The sequence below is a fragment of the Drosophila mauritiana genome, chromosome 2R (genome assembly GCF_004382145.1).
Source record: "Drosophila mauritiana strain mau12 chromosome 2R, ASM438214v1, whole genome shotgun sequence".
Taxonomy (NCBI): Eukaryota; Metazoa; Arthropoda; class Insecta; order Diptera; family Drosophilidae; genus Drosophila; species Drosophila mauritiana.
The window spans coordinates 18,898,921-18,923,564 of NC_046668.1; the positions used below are offsets into that span (position 1 = coordinate 18,898,921).

Below are 24,644 nucleotides of genomic sequence, written 5' to 3' on the forward strand. Positions count from 1 at the left end.
TATGGTGGAAGCACCCAATGTTAACCAATTGGATAATTACCCAAATAATTTGTAAGAAGTACGTATGTATATAATGGGTATAATGGGAATTATCGCATTATAAATCTATATTTTAGCCATATTATGCCTTTTATTGGTAAGAAAATCCTTCGAAAATATTTTAAAAATTCAAAATAAGGTAATGTTGAATAATTATTTAACAAACGGAGTTTCAAAAAGTTAGCTATAAACTAGCTAGTAAACCAACGCTCTTAGGCATTAGAGCGTGGACATTGGGGAGAGATGCTAAGGCGCCAGCTAGCCCCTGGCTGTTCACAGTGCATAAATAAAGGCGGCAATTACGAAAGTGCTTCATTACAATTTATGGATATACTTGAATACATTTAGATAAGCAGCGCACAAGTAAAATGACCCACTGTAAGTCGCTCTCTCGCACGGAGCATCTCTGTCGCACGGCGAAAAAGAGAGCGACTTTAGAAGGCGAAGTTAGCGAAGTTAGCTTAACCGAGAGGTTGTAAAATACGGTAAAAGGATCGCTCTCTCAGTAGCGCTCTTTGCCGCTCACTGCCGGAGATAACAATCAGCCGGTAAGTTTGTATAATTTTTTTTGTTTGTCCCATGACAAAAACTGAGAAATTGTGGGAGCAAAATTTTACAAGCAATTATGCAATCTCGTCTCCGGCTTTTTTGTTGCGATTGGTGTTGTTGTTTTTGTTGCACTCGCTATTGTTGTCAAAACAAACATTTATGTAATTGCGCTCGCTGTCAGCACGAACTGCCGGTTCGTTCTCAACGGCCACAGATGAGAACAGGGAAGTAATAGTTTAAAACGAGCTAAATGCAACAGATGTTATGGATATTTTCACTATATATTTCGCTATATGTACTATCGGTACACTTACACTTCCGCCAAAAATAAAACCGTTCTTCAGGCTGGTCATCATCTACTGCATTTTCCAGAGCCCAAGGCGCAGCCCGTGAACCCAATTTCACACCTCTTGATTTCGCGCTTGCTTGGCATTATTCATGATGCTCCTACTTGTTAGTTTTCCAAACCAATGGCCATCCCATCATTAAACGGATTAAAAACATTTACTTCTGCATATGTACTGGCCATACACTACTGGCCCTCTTGAAAAACGGTAAATGACGTGCAAAGGCAACCAGCCGAGCGCACTAATTTAATTTGCTAAATTCACCTCAAAATGCCTTATTATTACTTTGTTGCACCACTTGTACGGAAATATTTAGCTCAAGCATCGGCCAATGTTAAATTAAGCACAAATTGTAATAATTAAACACTTGCCACTTGCAAAAGAAATTAACCAAGTTCCCCGTTTCTCTTTGCACTCAATTCGCCGATCTGGCAAGTCTGCGACCAAGCCGAAAGAGGAATGGGAAAGAACCGCAACAGCTGTCATCTCGCTCACACCTAACGGAATGCGGATTTCCGAGAAAAGCGCAACTTGCGTTATATAATTTTATGATTTCACAGATATTAAAGTTGAAACATTGGACATTTAAAGGCCGGGAAGTGTGCAATATAGCTAAGATGTAAATACACTGACACACGACCCGTCCTGCAAATGTTTATGTTTTTGCAAGCACTTTTTTTTTTCTTTTTTCGATGCTAATTCTTGATATTTTCAGGCCGGTGAATGTGCAATATATTCGAAAAAGAAAATATTGACTCATAAACCGTCCGAAAAATGATCTAGAAATTTCCACTGTCTTGCCGCCTATTGCAAGGAAAAAAACTAATTACTTTGCTCAATGATGATTCTTTTTAAAGTAATTCGGCCGTCTCAAGTGCAATACAAGTTTAAAAATGCAGAATTGCCCTTGTGACGAACCAAAACGCTTTAAACTTAATTCACATTATTTATAATAATTTAAAAATTTAAATTGTTAGTATTAGGCAGTTGCTAACATTTTAAGGCTGTGAAAAGTGCAATACTCAATGTTAGAAAAACAGTAGTGCCCCAATTCGCAGCAGAAAATTGTTGGCTAGATCGATGTCCGGCAATATTTTTTAAACGACCACTCGCGACGACTCTCGGAATTTGAATGCCGGGGGCAAAGAAAGCAAAAGAATATCCCGAAAAGGAAAAATCAGAAAACGGGACAATATGGAATGCAGAGGTTTAGAGCGGGATGACAGTATGAACTTCGAACTCTCAAAACATCCAAAGTTGTTGCTTTACTCTACAACTTTCGGGAGAGAACGCAAAAGAAGATCCCGAAAAAGAAAAATCAGAAAACGGGACAATATGGAATGCAGAGGTTTAGAGCGGGATGGCAGTATGAACTTCGAACTCTCAAAACATCCAAAGTTGTTGCTTTACTCTACAACTTTCGGTAGAGAGAATATTCAAAATGGCGGAAACGCGCGGAAATTGAAGGAATTCGCGAGATACACATTTTTTTTAAACACTTATGTACATATATATTTTAAGGAATGCTCGTTAGCTTATAGAATAGCAAAAAGAATAAAATTTTTTTTGCCCTTCGTTTTACTATTCTTAGGTTATGGCAAATTTGATGAAATATCACATTCTTGTGTTTTTTTTCAGTCTGTGCACTTCGTGGTTAGTTTTCTGCAAATAAGTAAAAAGCGGTTATGCCAAGTTTCTTAAACACACAAACATTAGCATAACAGACTTTTTACTATTTAGAGATTATGGCAATTTGAAGTTCACATTTTTGTCTTTTTTGTAAAATAGACAAAATAGCGCATCATACTTATATAATTTTAGAAAAAAATGAATGTTCATTACCTTATATTATATTTTTTTTGCCCTTCGTTTTACTATTTTGATTTTATGGCAAATTTGATGAAATATCACATTTTTGTATTTTTTTATTCTGTACACTTCGGTGTTAGTTTTCTAAAAATAAGTAAAAGTCGGTTATACAGTTTTGTAAAACACACAAAAAAAGGCATAACAGACTTTTTACTATTTTGAGATTATGGCAATTTGATGAAATTCACATTATTGTCTTTTTTTTTTAATTTGTACACTTTGGTGGTAGGGGGATAGTTTTCAAAAAATATATTAAGCATGTTACACAGATTTTGTAAAACACACAAAATAACATAACATACTTATATAATTTTAGAAAAACGAAGTTTTAATGAATCCTTGATTTTGTCAATGAATTTGAGATTATGTCAATTTGATGAAATTCACAATTATGTCTTTTGTTTTAATCTGTACACGTCGATGTGAGTTTTCTAAAAATATATTAGGCATGGTACACCGATTTTGTAAAACACACAAAATGGACATAGCACACCTAAATAATTTTAGAACCAAGTTGAGTGGCGATTTCAAATGCAAAACCAAAATTTTCCAAACCTCAACTTTAATACGACGTTAAAATAAGTATTAATAGATGTAGTTGGGAAAAGCCTGAAACTGCAGTGATATTTTTGATATACCCCGCAGGTAAGTTTCTCAAAGCACTTGGTACCAGAAACGTGTACTATACAAATACAAAAATTACACCTCGCTGATACCAGGCACTTGCGAAAATCATGTCTGGATTCCTCAACATTTTAAGTGCCTTACCAGGAGAGCTAAGCTCCTTCTCCGTCGACGGTCAAACCGAAAAGAACGGACTGCGGAATTTCATTGTAGTCGAAATCTTTGTGACAGTGTTAGAAAATGACCAAACTACTGTAGGCAATAAGAGTGTTTCTGTGTGTGTGGGAAAACGCTCAATTTGACTAATACACCAATAACTTAACCTCACTTTGAAGAGTCAATGTCCTTATTGCCTTAAAATATAACTGCAAATCTGTATAATAGGTACAGTCTCACAAGGGAAATGAAAACCGATCTGTTAAAAAAAATCTTTGTCTTATATTAGTAGTTACTTTTTGAGGAAGCACTAACAAAAATTCGGTTTATTTTTACACTAATACCATTCCGTTGATTTATACTACACAGTCAAGTATGTATGGGAGTGTGTAAGCACTCAGCGATTCTAAGAAATCACTCAAAAAATACATGCATGCGTACATACATACGTAGGCAAAAAACTTCGCATTTTTGCTAATAAATAGCAATTTTTTATTGAGAAAAAACGATGCATTTTATGAAATAACTTGAAATGTATGCATGTACACTCAATTTTAAAAGACATTTTGCCGCCAATACCAACAATTATTGGTTAATATTATCAGCTTATTGCAATGATAATTTAATTAAAATAAAATGTGAAATTTATGCAAAATTCATATGTACATATATACATTAATGAATATGCAGATTTTAAGACCCCCACTCAACTCATTAAGTTGATAAACTTATAGCGTAGTATTTTATTAATTTATTGCATTTAACATTGTCAAAAATCAATCATTTTTTCTTCTAGCTTAATAAGTTCTGGTTTAACTTTCTCGTACTGCGACAATTGCTGCTCCATTTGGGCACTTAATTTCAGTCGCTGGTCATGGATATGTTGGAGTCGCTCGCGATTAGCATTGCTCTTGGCCATAGCAATCTGAAATAGAAGATAAAATACAAATGCTAGTTATATTAATAGGATAACAAATAAGTGAGTAGCTTTCGAAGGAGCGTACAAGACGCAATAGCATGAAAAATACCTAGATTTAAACCTAGAATTAAAACTATTAAACTAACGAACTACTGCAAGGTTCTTTAAATTTGGGAATCTTTTGGCACACAGTTGCCTTTACAGATGAACTGATATCCCAGTCGCACCTCAAGTTCCTTTGCCTGAGAGGCCAGTTGCTGCTCCATGAATTCCAGGCTGAAGTCCAAAAATCGCATGCGCAACGGCCGAGTGAGTTCGTCGGGGGCTGCAGTGTTCAGGTTCCTATAGATTACAATAGACTATGTTAGCAGTGTAAACGAATCGTATGTTTTATGCAGCACATGCACCATTTCTTGCCCTCGTAGGCGGCGAAATGTTCCTTGAGCATTTCCAAAGTTTGCAGCTTATTTGGCACATCGTTGCTGGCGAAGAAGCATCGGTTCATTTCGAGCACAACCTTGGTCATCAGACTGCGAGTGCGATCTACGATGCTTTCGGTGTCCAAAGCGGATTGCTCGTGCTCCTGGTAAATGGCATCCCACGCTTGCAGATCTGCGTAGCTAGATATAAACATTGTTAATATTCGTTATCAAGTTAACTGTGCCTGCTGCTTACCTCAAGTCGGCAAAGATTTGTTTAATGGCTTCCTCGTAGGCCTGTTTCACCTTTGGCCCAATACCCTCGTGGCGTTTAAATGCGGCTTCCGAATCCTCCATCGAAATAATTTGTTAGCAATTTCAAATTGTAAACAAAACAAAACAATGCCACATTGGTGTGACCAGCTGCAAGTTTCTGCAAAACACCAAGCCTATTTTAGCAATTGTAGGTAAAGGTGACAACCCTGTTATCGGTTTTTTGAGGTATTCCCACTAGCTCTTATTACACTTTTGGAACATAAAAGAATAAGTGTAAACTAGTAAAATAAGTGATGTTGAAAAGATAAAAATTTTTATTCAACGGTATGGCGAGTATAAGTGCCTTTTCCATTGCAATGTCAAATGAATAAATACCACCGAACAGTATTTTGTAGAGTCAGTGGTAAACCACCGTTTTCCACCATCACATATCGATAGTCAGGTATCGATGGCAGGGTGATACGCCATTTTCCAATTCCTCTCTAACTTTTGTGCATTTTAACTCAGCTCTAGTGTTTGTGCTATACATATTTTGAATAATATTTTACCAGCCAGCGTTTAGTGGCGGACAAAATCGTGTTAAAAAACAATTGAAAGTTAAGTGGTTAAGTTTGGTGGCATCAGAGTCTTCGTAGCTGAAGGAAAACAAAGGCATCCCGATAGGTGAGTTTTTCTTCTACAGTTTTTTTTTTACGTTTTGCCTGGGGGAACGCGAATGAAAAGCGAATTTGCGAGGCAAATAAACCAGGCTAAAAGCAATGTGTGTGTGTGTGTGGTCTTGTGTTTTCCTGAATACATTTCTGCGAAAAAGATCCGCCAATACATGCCGATTTTTTATAGCAATATAGTGTGATTTTTAACTACACCCCCAAAATCGTTCTTTTGGCTTCGGCGCTTGGGTTTTACAGTTTTTTTTCCTCCTTTCTTTTTATTACAACCACCAGGGCACACAGAAATATTCCTAGCTCTCTCTCGCTCTGCCGCCCTGTCCTCTCTGCCTCTCTCGCTTGCTCGCACGCATGCCGGCTTTTACCTAAAGTACAGAGTCGCATAGTTGTTGTTTTTATCATTGGCCCATCCGCTTTGGTCGCTTGTTTTGTTTTTCACATTTGCTGCTTTTTCTTTGCGTTTCGTTACTTCCCTTTTTCTTTTATCTCCACGCGGTTACACCGGTGCATAAATTTCATTATAATTCGCTGAGATAAAATCAAAACAAAATAGTTTCGTTGCTCCGAAAGCAAAACTCCCACGCTACGAGACGAGTTCAACGCTCGTTGGCTTTTTACAAATAAGGAAAAGGCCTAACCTATATTTTATTCATAGTTTTTAGCATCAATCGATGAGGTACGAAGAAAACGGAGAGGCAGAGGAAATGGCGAAGAGAGGCTAATGAGAGAGAAAAATACAAATGGGAGCTAACTGTTGTTGTTGTTTCGCTTATTGGCTGGGTGCAGCTTATTACCACCTACTTTCCCCCTCTCTTCCCTGCTCATCTTCTCTTTGCCCCCTCCCTCTCATTAAGCCATTGGCATTTGCAGCTTTTTAACAATAGCTCTCTTCTTCGTCTTCCGTCTGCAAATCTTCCCAGCAATTCTGCAGGTCGTAAAGAGACTCGACTTTTGCTTTTCGTTCTTTGGCGATTGTGACGAATCTCCTTTGTCTCTGTTTAGATTTCCAGTTTTGTGCAAAAAATTCGCTTTTATTTGCCTTTTTCGGCCGAGGTATTTTTCGTTTGCTTCTAGCGTTTATTTCGAGTGAAGCAATTCCAAAGATATTTCGCGGCTATTTGCACGCGTTCGTTGACATTGAACTGAATTCTCACGTAAATGGTGTGTTCCAAATTGATCAGCAAACAAATTGTAAATAGTATTGTTTAACAATTTAAATATATATGTAATATTAACAAATCAAAAGGCATAGCTTGTTGGAATCTCAGTTGTTTGTTCAATTTTTTTTTTTACAAAATTTCTATGACACCAATATTTGACTTGGAAGATATTTCAGCGACACACCTAAATAGTTCGTTTTGTTTATTCTCTTGGTATTTGTTGCTCCATGGAACTAAAGACTCAGTCTGTACTATTCTACCCGCAGATTTCTGGCCCTTTCAAATTAACAAGTTAACATATTAGCATGTTCATATTGCTTGTTAGTTTTAACACACAGTAAAAAAAAAAGAATTCATTTTTATATTCAGAATAATTTATGCATTAATTATAACTAAATATCATGTTTATAAGAATTTACTTCATAAGTTAATTGCATATAAGGAAAAGTATCTTTCAGTCATTACATTCTGCAGTAAAATGCTTGAAAATATGGTCATAATTTATGTTCATTTTTTAAGCGTAATTAAGTTGGTTATTAAGTTATGACATTTCAGTCTTTAACTTCTTTAGTTTTTTTCCTGCAGTTATTTGGGTTGCTTCACCATTTAAAAATAGTTTTACACATGCGAAAATTGTTGTAATTTTCATTACTGTATGTTCCACGATATATTTTTTGCAGCTGATTTATCGAGGTTTGCAATTTGTCATCGTTAAATAAAGAACATGACAAGTAAGTATCGCTATATTTTTGTTAAATTCAAGATGCCATGTAGCGGATGAAATCAAATATTTAAATGTAATATTTGTTATTCATGTGAATAGGCCTAAATTCGCTACTTCAGTGTACATATAGTACATATATGTATCTCGCATTTCATATTGTCATTGAATATGAAATATCTTTGCGTTGCAGAATAAAAAATATATATGTTGCTTGCCATGTTTTCAATGCAATCATCGCAGCATGGGCAACCGAAATAAATAAAAAAAATATATTATTGTGAAGTTGCAATTGTATAGTAATTGGTTGTCGGATGTAGGTCGCTTTGATGTTGCTGATTTCCCACATGAATCTGTTTCCTGGTACAAACATCTCGCTTAGGTTGCGCTGCCCGCATATAAACATAGGTGAATTCCTAGAATATATCATCTGTTTATATGGGTTAACTGCCATGCTGGTTGGTTGGTTGCCCAGAGAAATGTGTATTTCTGAGCTCACAAGTGGCCATTTCAATCGCTGGTAAAATCTTCCACCGCCTCAATCGCAATTCGCAAAACATGTTCCACTCGATGATTTTCGATGGCTTTTGTCTCAAATGACAGACGAAAAAATGCTGCTGAGAAGAAGCACAAATATTTTTATGCAAATCGCTGAAAGAAATAAAAACGATGAAAAAAATTGCCTTAAACACGTTTTTTCTGTTCAAGCGAGTTTTATTGATTTTCAAACCTTGACGGTCGGGTATTGCTATTTGCTGCCGGGCAATTCTTATATTTCCAATTAATTAGCCAAGGATGGATTGGATTGTCGAGAGATGCAGTTGACAAACGCAGAAGTAGATAAAGCCAAAGCAATAAGGGAAATAATGAAGAATGGAGTTGGGGCGACGAGAATGGGAGTGGGAAGAAAGAAAAGTACTTTTCAATCGAAGCCTTTTAATAATGCAACAACTTCAGGGGTTGCCCTGCCCGATTGTGAAAAGGGTGGGGGGAGTGCACTGAAAAATATTTTCCTATTTTTGCCAGAAATCACATGTAAAAGTTGTGCTAGGGTCTTATGCATCGATTATCTTGTACCAATGATTTACTGATTTATATGGGTTTTTATTTATGGATTTTGTTATCCTGATTGATAAGTCACTAAGTTTTTTTCTTCGTGCACCACCCAAAGACAAGTCGAACTATAACAATCAGACTGTGTGGAAGTTGGTCGAGAAACATAAATGGACGACTGAAGAGAGAAGCCAGCCGGGCAGGACAGAGCGGACTAGAATAGACTCGCCTGGCGGAGCGGCAACCACTACATGGCACACGCCATAAGCACATTAGTTATTAGCGCAGGGACCAGCTGAACTCCCCACCATGCCCACTCCCCATCCTCCCGCCTGCGTCCGATTTGTGGGGGCACACGCGATGTGAAGTGGGGGGAAAGTGGGTGGGTGGCTTCAGTTGAGTCGGGCTGCTCGCTAAGCACGCTGACATGTCCATAAAAGCCTTGAAGTGGACAGGCCACAAAGCACAAACAGGACACACACACACACACACGCAGCGCGGGGGCGATGAGAATTGTCAATTGTATGCATTTCCGCCCATGGTGCCCAACTTTCGTGGCCATATCCTCAACCTGATTCCTTCCTGTGGTTCTGTTTTTCCCTTTTTCCCCCTTTCTTTTTTCTTTTTGGTTAGACATGACGTCCATTAGCTGTTTTTCCGCTAAATTATAGAGTTGAAACGCATACACCCAACGCCCAATTACGCTGGCAAAATGCACGGCAGGATGTGGGAGAAGAAAGGAAGGCTTTAGGCGTGAACACACACACACACTCACATGTGTGGAGCGATACAAACGTGACATGAATTCCTTCAAATTAAATATTACCAATCATATACTTATATTGACTGCTTGTTCCAAGCTATTTTAAAATTTGTTGTTTCTCAATCATCTGCAAAGGGCACAACACAGTCAATAAAACTAAGAAAATTACTTAAGAGGGCTTTAAGACTTTAATACATACATGCCGAATGACGCAAAATATGAAATGCTTTTTCAGGATCGGATCATTTTAGACAAATTCTACCATAAAAATGTTTTATGTTGATATATGTCACGATAAATAACACGCTAGAACAACGTCCTTAAAGTTTATTGAATTTCACACATTTGTAAAATACACACGTGTCATTTTGATTAGCATTTCATAATGCAATTTAGAGAATTATTATTATGATTATTATTGTGGTAAACTGTTTTTAGGAATCCAAAGCACAACAACTTTTCAAAGCCTTAATTTTTTTGTTTGGTTTTATTGATCAATTAGGCTTATACAGCAGGTGAACTGTTTTTCAGTCTAGGGTATACAGCTTTCACTTAGCTGAAATTAACCTTTTCTCGGCTTTTGTTTTTTGCATTTTGCTGGGTAGCCACAAACCGCGTTTTCATGTGGCTTGCCACGTCCCGCTGGACATAAACTCTCCAGCGGTTCCCCTTTTGCCTTTATTGCCATTGTTGTTGCTATCTTTGCGTTTTTGTGGTCAGAAAGCCCACCTGCGTATTAGTGTATTGGCCTGAGGGGATATATGCACAAAAAAGGGGGTGAGAGGGGTGTTACAAAAGTTCCAAGCACTCACCTGGCCGAGCAACTTAAATTATTGTCGCTTATTGTAGGTGTTGGGTGGCATTTTGGGGTGGCTTGTGGACTGGCTGGCTGGACGCGTGTGCGCTGTCAAAAGCTATTTGAACAGGATGTGGACAGCAATCAAATGATTTTCACATAATTGTGTACCTGTCATTTATGTCACTTTCAGGAATGCGAGCAGCCTGCTAACTTTCTCCGGCCAGCTCCTTCCGTTCTCTGTGCTCCTGAGAAGCTGCAAGGTGGCAAATTTGTGGCTGGAAAAGTTCTTCTATCGCTCGTCCTAGCCACCGCACACTCATGCAAACTGCAATCAAAAGGTGCTGATAAAAACGGAAGCAATCTTCGGTTCTTTTCGATTTTTAAATTGCTCTTCCGGTCCGTGGGTTTCCAATTGTTAATGGTGCCGGTCCAAGTAGTGCTCTGTCGCAGGAATTACCCTATAATTAGTTTGCTGCCAACCCGTTGGGAACGGCTGTTAATACTCCCAGTGCTTCATTAGTTATTACTTTGGCTGGCCCCATTCTTTATGTGGCACATGTGTCTGTGGTGTGCGGAGGGGAGGGGGTAGGTTCATCTTGAAAGGACTGGAGTTTTGAAATTATTGCAATTTGCCTGAATAATCCATGTCCATCAGATGCACATGCAAAGCAGAAGCAGCCTTGGTGCATTGAAGGCAACGTCTAATGCCACGTCATCGTGGGCCGCCCCCTTAATGATATTTGTCCAGGTCAGCGCAATTTGTTGCATTTCACAGGCATTTAGTTGGAGGGACTGGACTGGACCCTACTACATATATGGCGATTGCTCTATCAATAGTTAAACGATTTGCTATCTTAGACAAACGGGTTCCGCCTCTTATTGCCTCAACTTCGCCAGCCCACTCCGTCGAGGATCCGTTTATTTAGCCCTTAAAATATGCATAATGTGAAAACATCAGCTGAAGTTCCCTCGCAAAAGGCATATATGTAGCTGCAAGAAAACTGCAGTCCCCTTGCGGCATTTAAAACCCCTGGTTATTAGACTAATGTCGAACTTAAAATCCAATACCCAGTCCTCCCACACACACACACATGCATAGAAAATTACTATACAATTTGAGGGACTACTATATGATATATGTATAAAAACCTTGCGGTTGGGGCGAGTAGGAGGACCCAATTTTATATAATGAATCCATATCTCACATATGTAGAGTTCCAATAGAAAACTGCACTTTCTCCTCCCATGATAGCAATATTTTGTATCCGTATATAGGGTATTCGCCCCCATTTCGTACATAGGAACTTATCTATTCTATTGTCAGTATAGTGTTTCTGTTATGGTCAGTCCAGTACAATTATCCTGGTTGCCTAGCATCCGGTGTCCAAAAGCGGTAACTTCCCCTGTTTTCGGTATTGTCACTTGATTTGTACGATTTCTATTGGCCGACGATTTCCGCTGTCTATATACCGATCCTATAGCTTCCGATTGGTCAGCCCTTAGGCATTAAATAGTTGGCTTTTCTGGTATAAATAGCCCCGGTTCTGGTAAATCGAGTTCATTAGTTTTCGTACAGGACTCTCGGGCGGTGCTATCTGCACTGGCTCTATTCATTTGATTGGATCCTCAGATCCATGGTGTTATAGAGCTAAAAAAAAAAAACAAGTCTGTGAATGTGAGAAGCAGATCTACAAGATCTTTGCCAACAATAATAATATTAGTGAAACCTTGTGATATTTTTACAAACAAATAAAGGTAACTTGGTGGTATTCATACTTAAGCAGTGCAGCATTTTCTCATTTAAATACTGATTGGCACTTGTAGCCCTATATTCCTGGTGAAATTCTGTTAAATTCAATGGCCAAATGCTTCCAATTAGGATTGCATCACCATCCAAAGGCCTGATCAACTCCGATTTGAAGGTGGCTACCACTTCTTTAAGCTCTTCCCACTCACACTTCAAATAATGTACTACACCACCACCTGTACTTCAAGTCGAGTCAAATTTTGAGCCCTCGAAAAATTCATTTAATCTGCCGAAGCTGCTGTTTGCTCATTGTTATTTCGAAAAGATTTTGACAACTTAACAGCAGCTTGGACAATTGGCGTTTTGACATGTGAAACCACAATAAAATGAACCGATGTTGAACTGATTTCGACTCAACGAAGTGGAAATACTCTGCATTTAGACTCTAGACTTTTAAGAATGGCCAATAGATATTTCTTTTGATACTTGATATGATAAAATCAATAAGTATTTGTGTTCAAGCCAAGATACTCAGTTTTAGGGAATAGAAAAATGAACCTGAGGTCCCTGGAAATAATGAGGGATTTCAACTTATTGCCGTGGGCGTTCCGCACAACGGCCAACAATTGTTGTATCCAACTGTAACCCACTGCCCCGAGAGCTCCCTTTCTATAAATTTATAATTTTTCGTTACAATTTGTATTGTTGCTGCTGTGCGCATGTTGGCTTGCTCAATTATGCCAGCATATATATATATATATAAATCATACATATGCAGTGCTACACAAGAATATTTTTATAGAAATACTATATATAGGGGTTTCGTTGGAGCGTTGGCTGTCTGGCATTTCCGCTTACTGGGCTTTTTAGGGGCCTGTAGTGCGGCACAGGGCGTATACTTGATGATTGATGCCTCCCAAATTGGAAGTGCAACGCGCGCGGGCCACCAAGATGAATCGCAGCCAAGTGCAGCTGCGGCACGAACCAGATCGGATAGGCACAGAGCTAAGCTCTGAAATGGAAACTGAATTAAATTGTTATTCAATTGCGGTGGGCAACAAACAAACCTGCGACTCACCTCATGCCTTCTCTGAATCTGTTCATCAGTGATGCCAGGTCTTCAAAAGGCCTTTATTAAAACGCTAGTTTGAAAGATATAGCAATTGTATAGTAGATATTGCACAGATTGGCTTAAACAATCAGCTTGTAGTTTCTTATGTAACCTTTAATTTCTAGCCAAATCAACTAGTAGCTAAGCTGACAACTCTGTTCGGCCCACAGCGATTTACAGATGCCGAGAGTGGTTGACTCGAGGCAGTGGCAGTTCGATTTTATGTGCCAGTTGAACCGAAACTGGCCAAAGATCAACATAGTTGGCTAAACAATTGCGAGATTAATCGAATTCCGAATTCCGCCTTTCCAATTGCAGAGAGACTGAGAATGAAGCGTGAAATGAACGATGAAGGGGAGGGACCACAGGACCAGAAGCGCAATCGCCGCAACGAGGAGACCGTTCGCATCCTGATTCCGAGCAGTGTAAGTTAATTACTACTAAGTTAATATAAGTGGAATGCCCACATTAACGAACTGCAAACTATTATCTATCTTTTATAATTCAACAGATTGCTGGGGCTGTCATCGGCAAAGGAGGACAGCACATTCAGAAGATGAGGACTCAGGTACTATAATAGACACATGAACCCCATACTCAGCTCAAAAAACAAAAAAAGATAGACAAACAAACCGCATAATTCACTATTGAAGCGTCTAGTATTATTTACAATTATGTTTTATTTGTTGCACCACAACTTAGAAACTTACAAGCGAAAATAACCAAATTGAATCCATGTCCCCAGTGAATCCCGAAAGCGTCTGCCTCTGTCATTGTGTGCCTCTCTAGCGAACTCTGTCTCCCTCTCTCTGTCCACCTCTATCTCAATTCTCTCGCCTTGTCTCTGGCAGCCGTCCAATTCTGCAAATCTCGAGTTTAAGCTGGAAAATTCCCAAAAAACGAAAAGAAAACCAACACCGAATCCGAAGAGAACCCTGTCTTGTTTGTCTCGGTATGGTCCCCAAATTTCCCTTCTCTACTGCTCACTCTCACTCTCTCACTTCCCCACTATATCTCTCTCTCTCGATCGATCGATCCCTATGTAGGCGGAGGTCCTGGAGAAACCCAAATCCAAGTCGAAACCCAACACGCTTCTCACTAACTCGGGTCCTTGCACTCGGCTAACGCTCTTTCTCTCATGCTTTCTCTTACTTTCTCTGTTTGGCTACCACCGTATTTCGAATCTCTGTTTCTCTTTATTTATCGTTTCGTTACTGAGAAAGCAAAAGGAACATTTGAAATACTGCAATCGTAGGGGAATTTGATCCATGAAGCTTGGATGCAATATGTAATATATACTAAAGGCGCTTTATTTAATCAAAACCTGGACAAAAATTCGGTTTTTTGTATAACGCAATAAGAAAAGAACATGAAAATAAAACGATAAATTTACACCGCTAATTAACCTTTTAACTAAATGAACAATTTTCTCTCTCTCTCTTCTCTCTCTCTCTCTATTCTTGCGTACACCCCATATGTAACCAACAAATCGACTTTGATTTCGATTTCGATTTGAACAAACCAATATATATATATCTGTATATATATACCAAACTGTCGTCGGTTCGCACGTCCAACAAATATCTTCAACCGCTCATCTGAATCGAATCGAACCGAACCAAATCGAACCGAACTTTATCGATCGAATCGAACCTCCAACTACCAACCAATCAAACGCCCGCCCGCCCGCACCATCACTCTGCACCGCTGGTCCATGGTCTCTGGTCTATATGTCCCACCCGGGTACTGGGTAACCTCGGATCCATATCTGTATCCGTATCTGAACCCGAATTTGAATCTGAAACTGGCCCGGCCCGATGTCGAAACCCGAATCGAATTGAAAATCGAATTGCACCCCCTGTTGCCGTGCACTATGCTACAATATCTGGCTACAAACGCCTATATATCTATCTATATATATATATTCTAATATCTGTATATATACGCGTGCGAATCCCCATTCCCATGTGCCATGTGGGTTTGTATCTGTGTGGGTGACCTTCCCCCCTCCCTATGTGAAATGCCTTTTTATATATATGAAAATGAAAACGGCGAATCAATCAACCGATATACGATTACTTATACTAAATCGCCCGTCCATCGACCAACCGCCCGCCTATCTGATTGCCCGCCCGCCCGTCCATCGACCGAAACCGATACCGAACGTTCGAACGCCCGCCCGCCCATCAACCGCCCGCCCGCCTGCCTGACCGCCCGCCCGCCCGTGTCTCCAAATATGTGTGAATAATGTGGGGCACAGTATAAAGCCACTGTGTCTGTCGACGATTCCCAAGGCCCCGAACGGTAAACCACAAAAACTTTAACCTTTTACCAATTACTAGATTATAATCGCATCTCTTCAATGCATATCCTATACTCGTATATTGTGTGGAACCCAAAAGCACCGAGCCGAGTGGTACTCGTGTCTCGTGCTTTAATATAGCCTTAGCCCATCTATAGATCTCTCTGTATGTCCTGTATGCGCTAGCTGTACCCATCTATAAATAAGTACATGAACATTGTGATGTGTCCTACCCCACACACCCCGAAAAAAAGAATGTAAAACGAAAAGTATCAGAGGCACTAGGTGTCCCGATCCGTAATTGTAGTAGTATTGCAACCAAGCTTGCCGCAGTCTAACTATCTCCGTCTCTTGATCTCGCTCTCCGGCTAATCCTAATCCTAATCGCATACTAATCCGCAAACGCACCTCAAGTACCCCGATTAACCACCCATCCCAAAATGCACGGCCTATGGTTATTTTCACCGAAATCGGAACTCAGCCCAGAGCCAATGGCCTATCCATCCGCTGGCCTGAGATCATCCATTTGTCCATATCGAAATATCCCAGCAAGCGTCTTGTGTGTCCTTGTGTGGTATTGTTGTTTTGATACATGGCAACAGGGACAGAAAGAATCTCACTTGCTCGCCCTCTTGTTCTCTCTATCTCACCGAATCTCTCTGCCAAAGTTTGTTCCATGGACCCCAAAAATAAACCAGAAAGAAATAAAAACAACACAATGTCTAGACCTTAAATAATTTTCAGTTAATGTTCGACTCTAATATGCGTTTCCCCTCACTTCTTTCTCTTTTTTCGCCAACACTCACTATATAAAAAAAAATCCAAAACAATTTCTATGCACGTTTAATCGCTCGAACAGAACCATCCAAATATCGGCGGATATAGAGTCCACATTGGAGATTATCACCGAAATGCTGAAATACTTTGAGGAGGTAAGCCAACTTTGCCATTGCATCTGTGCTCCAGATTGATAATCCCAATTTTCGTTTCTCCAACAGCGCGACGAGGACTTTGATGTGCGCCTACTTATACACCAGAGTTTGGCCGGCTGCGTCATTGGCAAAGGTGGACAAAAGATCAAGGAGATCCGCGATGTGAGTAACCTAAAGCAATATCCCAGTTCCCAGTTCAAGTCTATTAGATTACCTCGAATTGGGTTTTTAAACCCTGTAAAACATAGTAATCAGTAATCTGTTTATGAGAATAATAATATATGATTCTATTTAATTAGCTGTCCTTGTATTTAGAATGGCTTTATAATTATAATGTTACAATTTTATATCGATCGTGTAATTTTCATACGAGCCAATTATTACATTGCGGTCCGAGCAGAACTTTGTTGTGGGAAAACGACAGCCAATGGACAGACTGGGGACGTACGTCTATTACACGACCTGTCACATATTGATGTCCCCGATCCCAAGGCTCTTGCTGATTACATATTTAGCTCAAGTATTTCCGCTATTTCTGATGTAATTCCCAGTTGTGCCTTCACATGTGCGGCGTTCACACGGCTCTCTACTATCCATGCCATATAATGCCAGTGTCCTGCGGTCGGTCAACTGACATCGCCAGCCAGCCATGACAAATGAAGGCTAACTTAATTGGGCCTATTACGAGCGAATAGTGGGAACGAGGGGCGAAGGACACACATAAATGCGGAGGGGGAGCAGCAGGCCAGGACGTGAGGAAGCCCGCATTGTTAGTGGGAATTTGTGACATGTTTTTGACGATCCCGAACGTTTGCGGCAGTCACGTGAAGCCGAAACCCGTCAACATAACTTTGCGCTTGGTTAAATCGAAAACTTTATGCAAGTTATGCTGCTGCGCCCTGGCCTGGCCTCCCAGCTCCTCTGGGCTCCGACCGCACAGGTCCTTGCTCCGTGGCAACGACAGTAGAATGCATTTCCATCAATGAGCGTACGGTTTGGAATGGCGTTCAGCTGGGGAATCTGTTGCTGACGTCTGTGCCAAGGCTTTCATAACGCACTTGTCACTTTGGCAGCCGCCTCTTCACTAGCAAATTCCAAACGGCAGGTGAGGTTGCGAAGGGCAGGTGGGTTGAAAATGCTTCCCGGACACGCCAAACGCTTTTCAATTGCGCAATTCGCAATGTGAGGCTGGCTGCTGTGCATTGGGATTGGGGTCGATTCCGAAGTGTGGGCTGCGACGGTGTGAATCAATTGGCGAACTCTCGCCTTTCCTCGCACCTGCATGGGCGCTTTTTTTTCCATCCGCAATTTGGCTTGGCTCATTAATTAGCGACGAGAGGGGCTGGGCTGCAATTTAATTGGAACGCTGTCCTGCCCAAGCCGCCTTGGATTAAAAGTGCCTTCTACTTTCTGTTCTATTTAGTTCCTTTCTGTTCTGCTCTTGCATATTCATATTTTTGCGCTGCTGCGCTGTTTTCTATGGAGGTCAACAAGTCCGCGGCGGCAAACAAAAAGCTTACGTCTTATTCGTGTTATTCGTACAGCATCATGCCCTCCTTTCTGTTCTGTTGCCTTAGTTGCTGTATTGTTATTATGAATTTCTTAGACGAGACTCGCGGCTCCTTAGCAGCAGCATCCTTGCAGCTGCCGTCTGCCGCTTTGATGGTCACAGCAGATGATCAGAATGGGAAGAATCCTTAGTTTGTGCTAGCATGTGTTTGCCTGTTTTCTCTGCATTTTTACCTTCTTTTTTTTTTGAATGTGGTCCCCTTTTGGTTGCGTCTTGACTGAGAAAAGGAAGTCGTCCTCGTTACTTTGCTGCCTTCTTCGTTGCGGCAAGAACAACATGGGCAATGGTCACAACTGGCCCTGCCAGCAGCTGTTTCCTTTCCATTTGGCCTTATCCTTCTGCCGTTTCCCGCTCCCGCGAGTTTCTGACGAAGCCGGTTTTCCTGTGCTCATCTCTGCGCTTGGGGTTATCATAATTACTTCCCCAGGCTGGGTTCCATCTATCCATCGAGTTGAACTACAGCTTAGCTGCCTTAGATTAGATTATTTTTAAAACATATTCCCCCAAATCGGTGGTTCCATGGACATGTGTTACCGATACATGGACTCATATATTTATAGGCTCACGGTTCATTGACAACTGTTTCGTGTTTCATGTTGTAGCTGCCCATTAAAATGTTGTCCTGTGCCAAGGAGGCAGGAGAGGCATCTGTCAGGGTCTCACAATAATGAGCGACAGCTGCTTCAACTTCGACTCCACCAGGCATGCTGATCCTGCAGCCGTCGTCATCCATTGTGCATGCACGTGTGTGTGTGTGCGTAAATCCGAAATGCCCTAAAATGCATTTGAGGAGGATTGAGCGTGCCATTGGCTTTTGTTCCAGCCCGCTTGCCTGCTTTGCCGTCTGGCTGCCTGCGGCTTACATTTGTTGCTTGCTGTTCGTCTTAATGAATGCCAAACAGGTGCTACCTACACACGTATAACATACCGCTCGGCACTGGGATACAGGGTGCTTCTTTCTATTCGATCTGAATGTATTACTGCACATAGCTTCCATAATATATAATGTTTCGAACTCAATGTTATGTGCACATATAGTATTCGATAGCTCTGCATTTCACTTTCTTTGTTGGCGCCTAAAATGCTACTAAATTGGAGATTTTACATTCCAGCCTCGTTTCTCAGCAATTTAATTTAGAAAGATAATGTCATTAAATGCGAGTGCCTAGCACAACCTTGAATACCTTTCAGAAAATGGTAGGAAAGGCACCCTTTTCGTAGGCATTCCTTGAATTGCGCCAGCTGAGGAGAAAAACGAATCCTGCGCCAGCGACATCTGGTTTCCTGATAGTTTTTATTTTTATTTTTCTGGGCTCCCTTTGATCATTTGATTAATAAGTTCCTAGAGGGAACTTTTGAGTGGGGCAAACGGAGAGAGCGGCGGCAGTGGAATTTCGTCAATATCCGGTTCCTTTTTCGCTGTGCTGTGCTCGGCATCAAATTAGTAGTTTGATGCTTCCTTCCGACTTGTTTGCCGCATCCTCGACTGCTCAACATTCTCCCGATGGTTTCGTGGCCCCTGACACCAACAGAAATATGCAGTAGCTACTACATAGATATGCATATATGAAACAAAGTACAAGCAGAAGATCTAGATTTCGCTTAAAGTTTAAACCTACAAGTGAATATGTAACTGATATATCCATATCCTTACGGTGAGCATGGTGCTTCAATTACGTTCGTTTCCTCCTTTGGTTTGCTTGTGTTTCCGTGTGTGCATAAGAACGTAAAAGTTTTTTAATTGCAGTTGTCGTAAGTGAATTTTGATTGCCATTTGCAGTTCTTCTTTGCAAAAGACGTGCTCCCCATCTTCATGCTCTTAAGAGCATTACTAAGCCAGCTAAAATCCTTTAATGGAAGACTATCCTTTCCCGCATATATTGGATGCTGCACATTTGATTCGATGCCACTTCTATCATTTCTGTTCTTGCTTATCAATCGTGGGCGATTTGTTGTTTAAATGGGCTGCTGCCCTTATTTTCACTCGAAAACTTGCCGATATACACATATGTACATAGTTATGGCGTGTTGTTGTATTATGCTCATAACATTTGCTATCGTTTTATTTATTTTTTCCCATCTGCGCATGCGTTTTGCAAAAAGAATTAAACTTTCTATGCCGCAGCGGAGGGTGCTATAGTTTTTTATGAGCTGTTTGTACAGCAATAAAGTTGCGAATTTAGTTGGTTCTAACTATAAATGCCCCTTCTAATTATTATCCTTGTATTGGAACTTTTTGATGTATAAGAGAGAAGAGCAAAGCTACTTAAAAGCAAGGTTTAGTTTATACTATCAAGAGTAGGCAAACTTCGAGTTATTGAAGTTGGTATCCTTTCAATTTTTATTCCTTTTTAATTTTTTTTTTTTGAATTGAAGAGAGCTGAATACACCGGTTCCGTTTAGTTGCCAGCGGGAGCTGAGAAGCAGCTGTCCCAGCAGCCTGCGTTTCCTTTTTGGCCTGCCGTGACACACACAACAACAACAACAACAACAGCAAATGCCGTAGCCGCAGGACGAAGTGAAGAAGCAGAGCGACCTCTGCCGCAGTCGCTGCTTCTGCTCGGTGTGTGTGTGTGCGTGTATTCACGTGTACATATTCCTTTCTGCCTTTCATGACAGTGTGGATTTTGTGCCTGTGTGTGCGAGTGTTTTCATTTTTTTCTCTCTGCCTGCGTCGTCTTCTCCTTACATGGCAACTGGCAATCGTTGAACCCAATTAGTTCGACATTGGCGCTGGTCGGGAACGGTCCTCGTGCTCCTGCTTCTGCTCTTGCTCATGTGCCAGCTCTCGCAGCCAGAGTCCTTAAACTCGCGAAATATAGGAAAAACTAAGCCAAAGTAAATGAAATATGTGCGCGCTAAAAGTGGACAGTTTAAAAGGTATACAACAAAGTGTAATTTAAATATCAAGTGTTTTGAACCAATACAGGAAAGCTATAACACAAACTGGTGAAATAAAACTAACACTTAGTGGCCCCCACTCAATGGCATTTAGTAAAGTTCTATACATAATGAACTATTTAGCCCAGTGGCGCCACCAAACGACAGTTTTGGGAAACTCTCGTGGCCCCCCGTTGGGCGCCAAAAATATTAAATTTAGTGCATGATTATGTGTTGGAGTGAGCTTGCTTCTTTTTATAGCTGTGAGCCATTAGTTTAGCTTTTTTACATTATATTAGCATTTCATGCGAAGTCCGAAAGTATGCTATATTTCGTGATCCACACGCACACAGCCATAAAGATAAAACGAGCAGAGCAGATACAGTCCGTTGTCATGTTTAAATTTAATAATTTTTGATTCACTGAATGACCACTGACATGGAACATGGTCGTCCTGTGTGCTTATACACTACACTGTGTGACTCAACGCTATTCCCCTGGCCATTGAACAGGCCCCAATTGTGGGGCAAAAGGCTGCCGCAGGGTGCGGGGGGTATACTTCAGAATTTTGATGTCGCCATTGTTGTCTGGAGCACACGCAACGAGTTTTGTCGCCAGGGAGAGGGACAGTAGGGGGAGCAACATGACGCAGCCTTTGGTCATTGCCACACCACACTCACACAGCACGCAATGGGCTTAGGAATGATGCAATCATCAGACGGGCACAGGCACAAATAAAAATGGGAAACGCGGGCAGGCGACAGGGGACAATGACGAACTGGAAAGGGTCCAGAGGAAACGGGGGATTCGAAGCGGAAGCGGGCCTCCAAGCACATACACTCACACACTCGGAAATCAGTGCGAGCCTCTTGTTCGTCCCGTCCTAAGTGGCTATCAAATTTCCCATTTACACTTCCGCCGCAGACAGGGAAAAGAAAGGCAAGACGAGGAGCTGGAGATGGAGAGATATCGAAGAGGATATCAAATATGTAGGGGGGCAAGCACTTCCTGTCACTTTACATGCAGAGCAGAGCAAACAGCTGCCCCGAATCCTGAATCGCTGTGCCAGCGCAGGTAGAAAACTATGTATGTCCAACATCTGCCGCGTCGTTGCTTCATGCTGATTAGGAGCCATTGCCCGCTGTGCCAGGATGCAGGACACACACACATTTGTGAAGAGTTTCGGGTCAGGACCCAGGGGCAATGTCATGGCCAAATTGATTTAGGCTCGGCCTTTACTGGACCTTGACCAGGATTTGCCGCGCTCAGTGTGTGTCCTTTTGTTCTAAATTCTGGGAAAATGTAAATCCTAGCCATGGAATATACAGTTTTTAATAGGAAGTTTTTAATGGAATATACGATTTTTGTTTCGACGATTTTCTAGGAAAAATTTGCTAATACAGAAAAGTGCCAAAGAAGAACAAGTGTTAGGTACCTGAAATTAATTATTTTAAAAGACTCAAATGCTAGATATATCCTTCAACTTTGTATATACAGTTAGAATAGGAGGAATGACATAATTTTAATTAGTATACTAATTTATTTCCTTTTATTGCATTTTACAGCGCATCGGCTGCCGCTTTTTGAAGGTCTTCTCGAATGTGGCACCACAGAGCACAGATCGAGTGGTGCAGACCGTGGGCAAGCAGAGCCAGGTCATCGAAGCGGTGCGTGAGGTGATCACACTTACCCGGGACACTCCCATCAAGGGAGCGATACATAACTATGATCCCATGAACTTTGACCGCGTATATGCCGATGAGTACGGTGGCTATGGCACTGGAAGTGGCAGTACCCGACCCAGTCAGCGGGGAAACAATCGTAACGGAGGAGGCGCTGGAGGTGCTGTCGGCGGTGCAGCCGGTGGCAATGGTGGAGGATTCAATGCTGGCGGTGCACGCGGCAATGCCGGCGGACGTGGCGGAGCTGATCGCTTTGGCGGCGCCGCTGGTGGAGCTGTGGCCGGTGCTGGAATGGGCCAGCGCGACAATCCGTTCATCAACCCGTGGGCCAATGGCGGTGGCGGTGATGTAGATGGTTTTGGCAACAGCGCTGGTGGTGCTGGTGGATATGCCGGTAACAGCTTTGGCGGTGGCGCCGGTGGACCATTCGGTGGCGGTAGCTTTGGCAACAACGGTTTTGGAGGCGGACCCAGCGACTTTGGCGGAAATTCCGGGAACTTTGGACAGGCGCAGGGCACTAACAGTCTGCCAAGCCTTGGTAGCTTCAGCCAGAACCAGGGTGGCACTAGCAGCCTGCCCAGCTTGGGCAGCTTTGGTCAGAATTCTGGCGGACCCGGTGGATTGGGTAACGGACTGAGTGGCGGTGCTAATGGCGGCGTTGGAGCCTTGGGTGGTGCTAATGGAGCAGGTGGCTTCAATGCGGTCGGTGGAGCTAACGGTGGGCCGAATGGCAGCCCAAATGCCGCGACAAATGTGCCTCAGGGTCATGATCCCAACAACAGCACACAGGTCACCATTCCAAAAGAGGTGGGTTGTATATATTTGTTGATTTATAGAATTTAACTAATATAGTGTTTGTTGCGTTTCAGCTGGCTGGTGCCATCATTGGCAAGGGAGGTGGCCGCATCCGTCGCATCCGCAACGAGTCCAGTGCGTACATCACCATCGACGAGCCCCTGCCAAACTCGAACGATCGTATCATCACCATCTCGGGCACGCCCAAGCAAATACAAATGGCCCAGTATCTGCTGCAACAGAGGTTGGTGTCGCAATCTGAATAAGAAGTATGCACTTCCTATCATTTGTCTAACCACCCATTCCCACAATAACACTCTAACAACCAAAAAAAAAAAAAGGCAACGCGTGATTAATTTGGAAAGTGGTGTCCCGGTACCGAGTGTTAAATTATGTGCTTGATCGTAACTCCATTCAAACTCGATATTAACTAACCGATTGGTCCTCCTGGGAGTGCATTCCGTATGGAAGACTAGTGATTTTGTTGTTTGGTCTTTGGTAATAACAATAAATCCCTTGTCTTCTTACGGCGTGCATTTGTGCTCTTCATTCTATTGATGGTTAACCAATAAAACTAAACACGGCATTGGAAACTCCTTAACTAAACGTGTCACGATTCATCCTCGTCCCAGCTCGCAAAAGAAAAACAATAAATAAACATCCTTCTTCGCGTACAACTATTTCACCCAAAAACGAAATCCCCACTACCTACTACCCCATCCCAAGCCCACCAACTACATCCACACCCACATTCATTTAGCTGTATCTGCTGTTCATTAAAAAGTTCATTAATTATGTTTTCCTTTGGCCTGCCGCCATCCTGCCGCCGACTCTTCCCATTGCAGCGTACACGAGAATGGCAGGCGAAACATTTAAGTGGGCAAGGACTTGAACAGCTACAACAGCAATAGCAACACCATTCGGCAGAACAACAAATTCAACAACTACAATAACCATCGAGAAGTGCTGCGTTTCACGTTTAAATTTAAATGTACTAAAAGGAAGAACTGGCGAACGCCCAGGGCGAGAGAGCATCCTCCAAATACGAAAGAAATTTATGTATTTCTTCACTAACTTTAAGTGAATATACGCCCCAAATGAATAAGCAACTGGAACCGAGTTGCCCCAACCATCAGCGCCTGCATCCCCCATTCATCCTCGTCGTCACCAGTTTGCAATTTGGGGGAAAGTCAACCTTAAAACTCTGTATGATAAGAAGAATGAACAAATAAAGTAAACATAAACTTGATCCCCAGTCGATGT

General features: G+C 41.6%; 2 protein-coding genes and 1 pseudogene across 5 annotated transcripts; 2 read left to right on the forward strand and 1 right to left on the reverse strand.

Moving 5' to 3' along the window:
* Window positions 1-4,307: 4,307 nt before the first annotated feature.
* On the reverse strand, window positions 4,308-5,343 carry LOC117136295. Of its 2 annotated transcripts, none has more exons than XM_033297138.1 (4): window positions 5,179-5,343; window positions 4,905-5,123; window positions 4,731-4,845; window positions 4,308-4,509 (listed from the first exon to the last, which is right to left on the reverse strand). In XM_033297138.1, the coding sequence occupies exons 1-4, from the start codon at window positions 5,277-5,279 to the stop codon at window positions 4,354-4,356; spliced, it is 591 nt and encodes a 196-aa protein (XP_033153029.1). In that variant the 5' UTR covers window positions 5,280-5,343; the 3' UTR covers window positions 4,308-4,353. The 2 variants fall into 2 exon arrangements, with proteins under 2 accessions (XP_033153029.1, XP_033153030.1); XM_033297139.1 differs by having other exon boundaries at window positions 4,911-5,123; window positions 5,179-5,341.
* Window positions 5,344-5,675: 332 nt separating this feature from the next.
* LOC117138349 (heterogeneous nuclear ribonucleoprotein K) lies at window positions 5,676-24,630 on the forward strand. Of its 3 annotated transcripts, none has more exons than XM_033300394.1 (9): window positions 5,676-5,861; window positions 13,539-13,645; window positions 13,732-13,788; window positions 15,481-15,524; window positions 16,382-16,454; window positions 16,521-16,616; window positions 22,470-23,393; window positions 23,456-23,625; window positions 24,227-24,630. In XM_033300394.1, exons 2-9 carry the CDS (start codon window positions 13,550-13,552, stop codon window positions 24,255-24,257), a joined length of 1,491 nt encoding a protein of 496 aa, XP_033156285.1. In that variant the 5' UTR covers window positions 5,676-5,861; window positions 13,539-13,549; the 3' UTR covers window positions 24,258-24,630. The 3 variants fall into 3 exon arrangements, with proteins under 3 accessions (XP_033156285.1, XP_033156284.1, XP_033156286.1); XM_033300393.1 differs by lacking the exon at window positions 5,676-5,861 and adding an exon at window positions 7,740-7,757 and having other exon boundaries at window positions 23,456-23,650; XM_033300395.1 differs by lacking the exons at window positions 5,676-5,861; window positions 13,539-13,645; window positions 15,481-15,524 and having other exon boundaries at window positions 13,741-13,788.
* LOC117138350 lies at window positions 13,798-15,474 on the forward strand (annotated as a pseudogene).
* Window positions 24,631-24,644: the final 14 nt, after the last annotated feature.

Coding starts and splice junctions, on each gene's coding strand:
- LOC117136295 (XM_033297138.1), bottom strand. CDS start 5,279: ATGGAGGATTCGGAAGCCGCATTTAAACGCCACGAGGGTATTGGGCCA. Junction 5,124..5,178: donor CAAATCTTTGCCGACTTGAG/GTAAGCAGCAGG, acceptor GTTTATATCTAG/CTACGCAGATCTGCAAGCGT. Junction 4,846..4,904: donor GAGGGCAAGAAATGGTGCAT/GTGCTGCATAAA, acceptor TGTAATCTATAG/GAACCTGAACACTGCAGCCC.
- LOC117138349 (XM_033300393.1), top strand. Junction 15,525..16,381: donor GATTCCCAAGGCCCCGAACG/GTAAACCACAAA, acceptor TCGCTCGAACAG/AACCATCCAAATATCGGCGG. Junction 16,455..16,520: donor TGCTGAAATACTTTGAGGAG/GTAAGCCAACTT, acceptor TTTCTCCAACAG/CGCGACGAGGACTTTGATGT.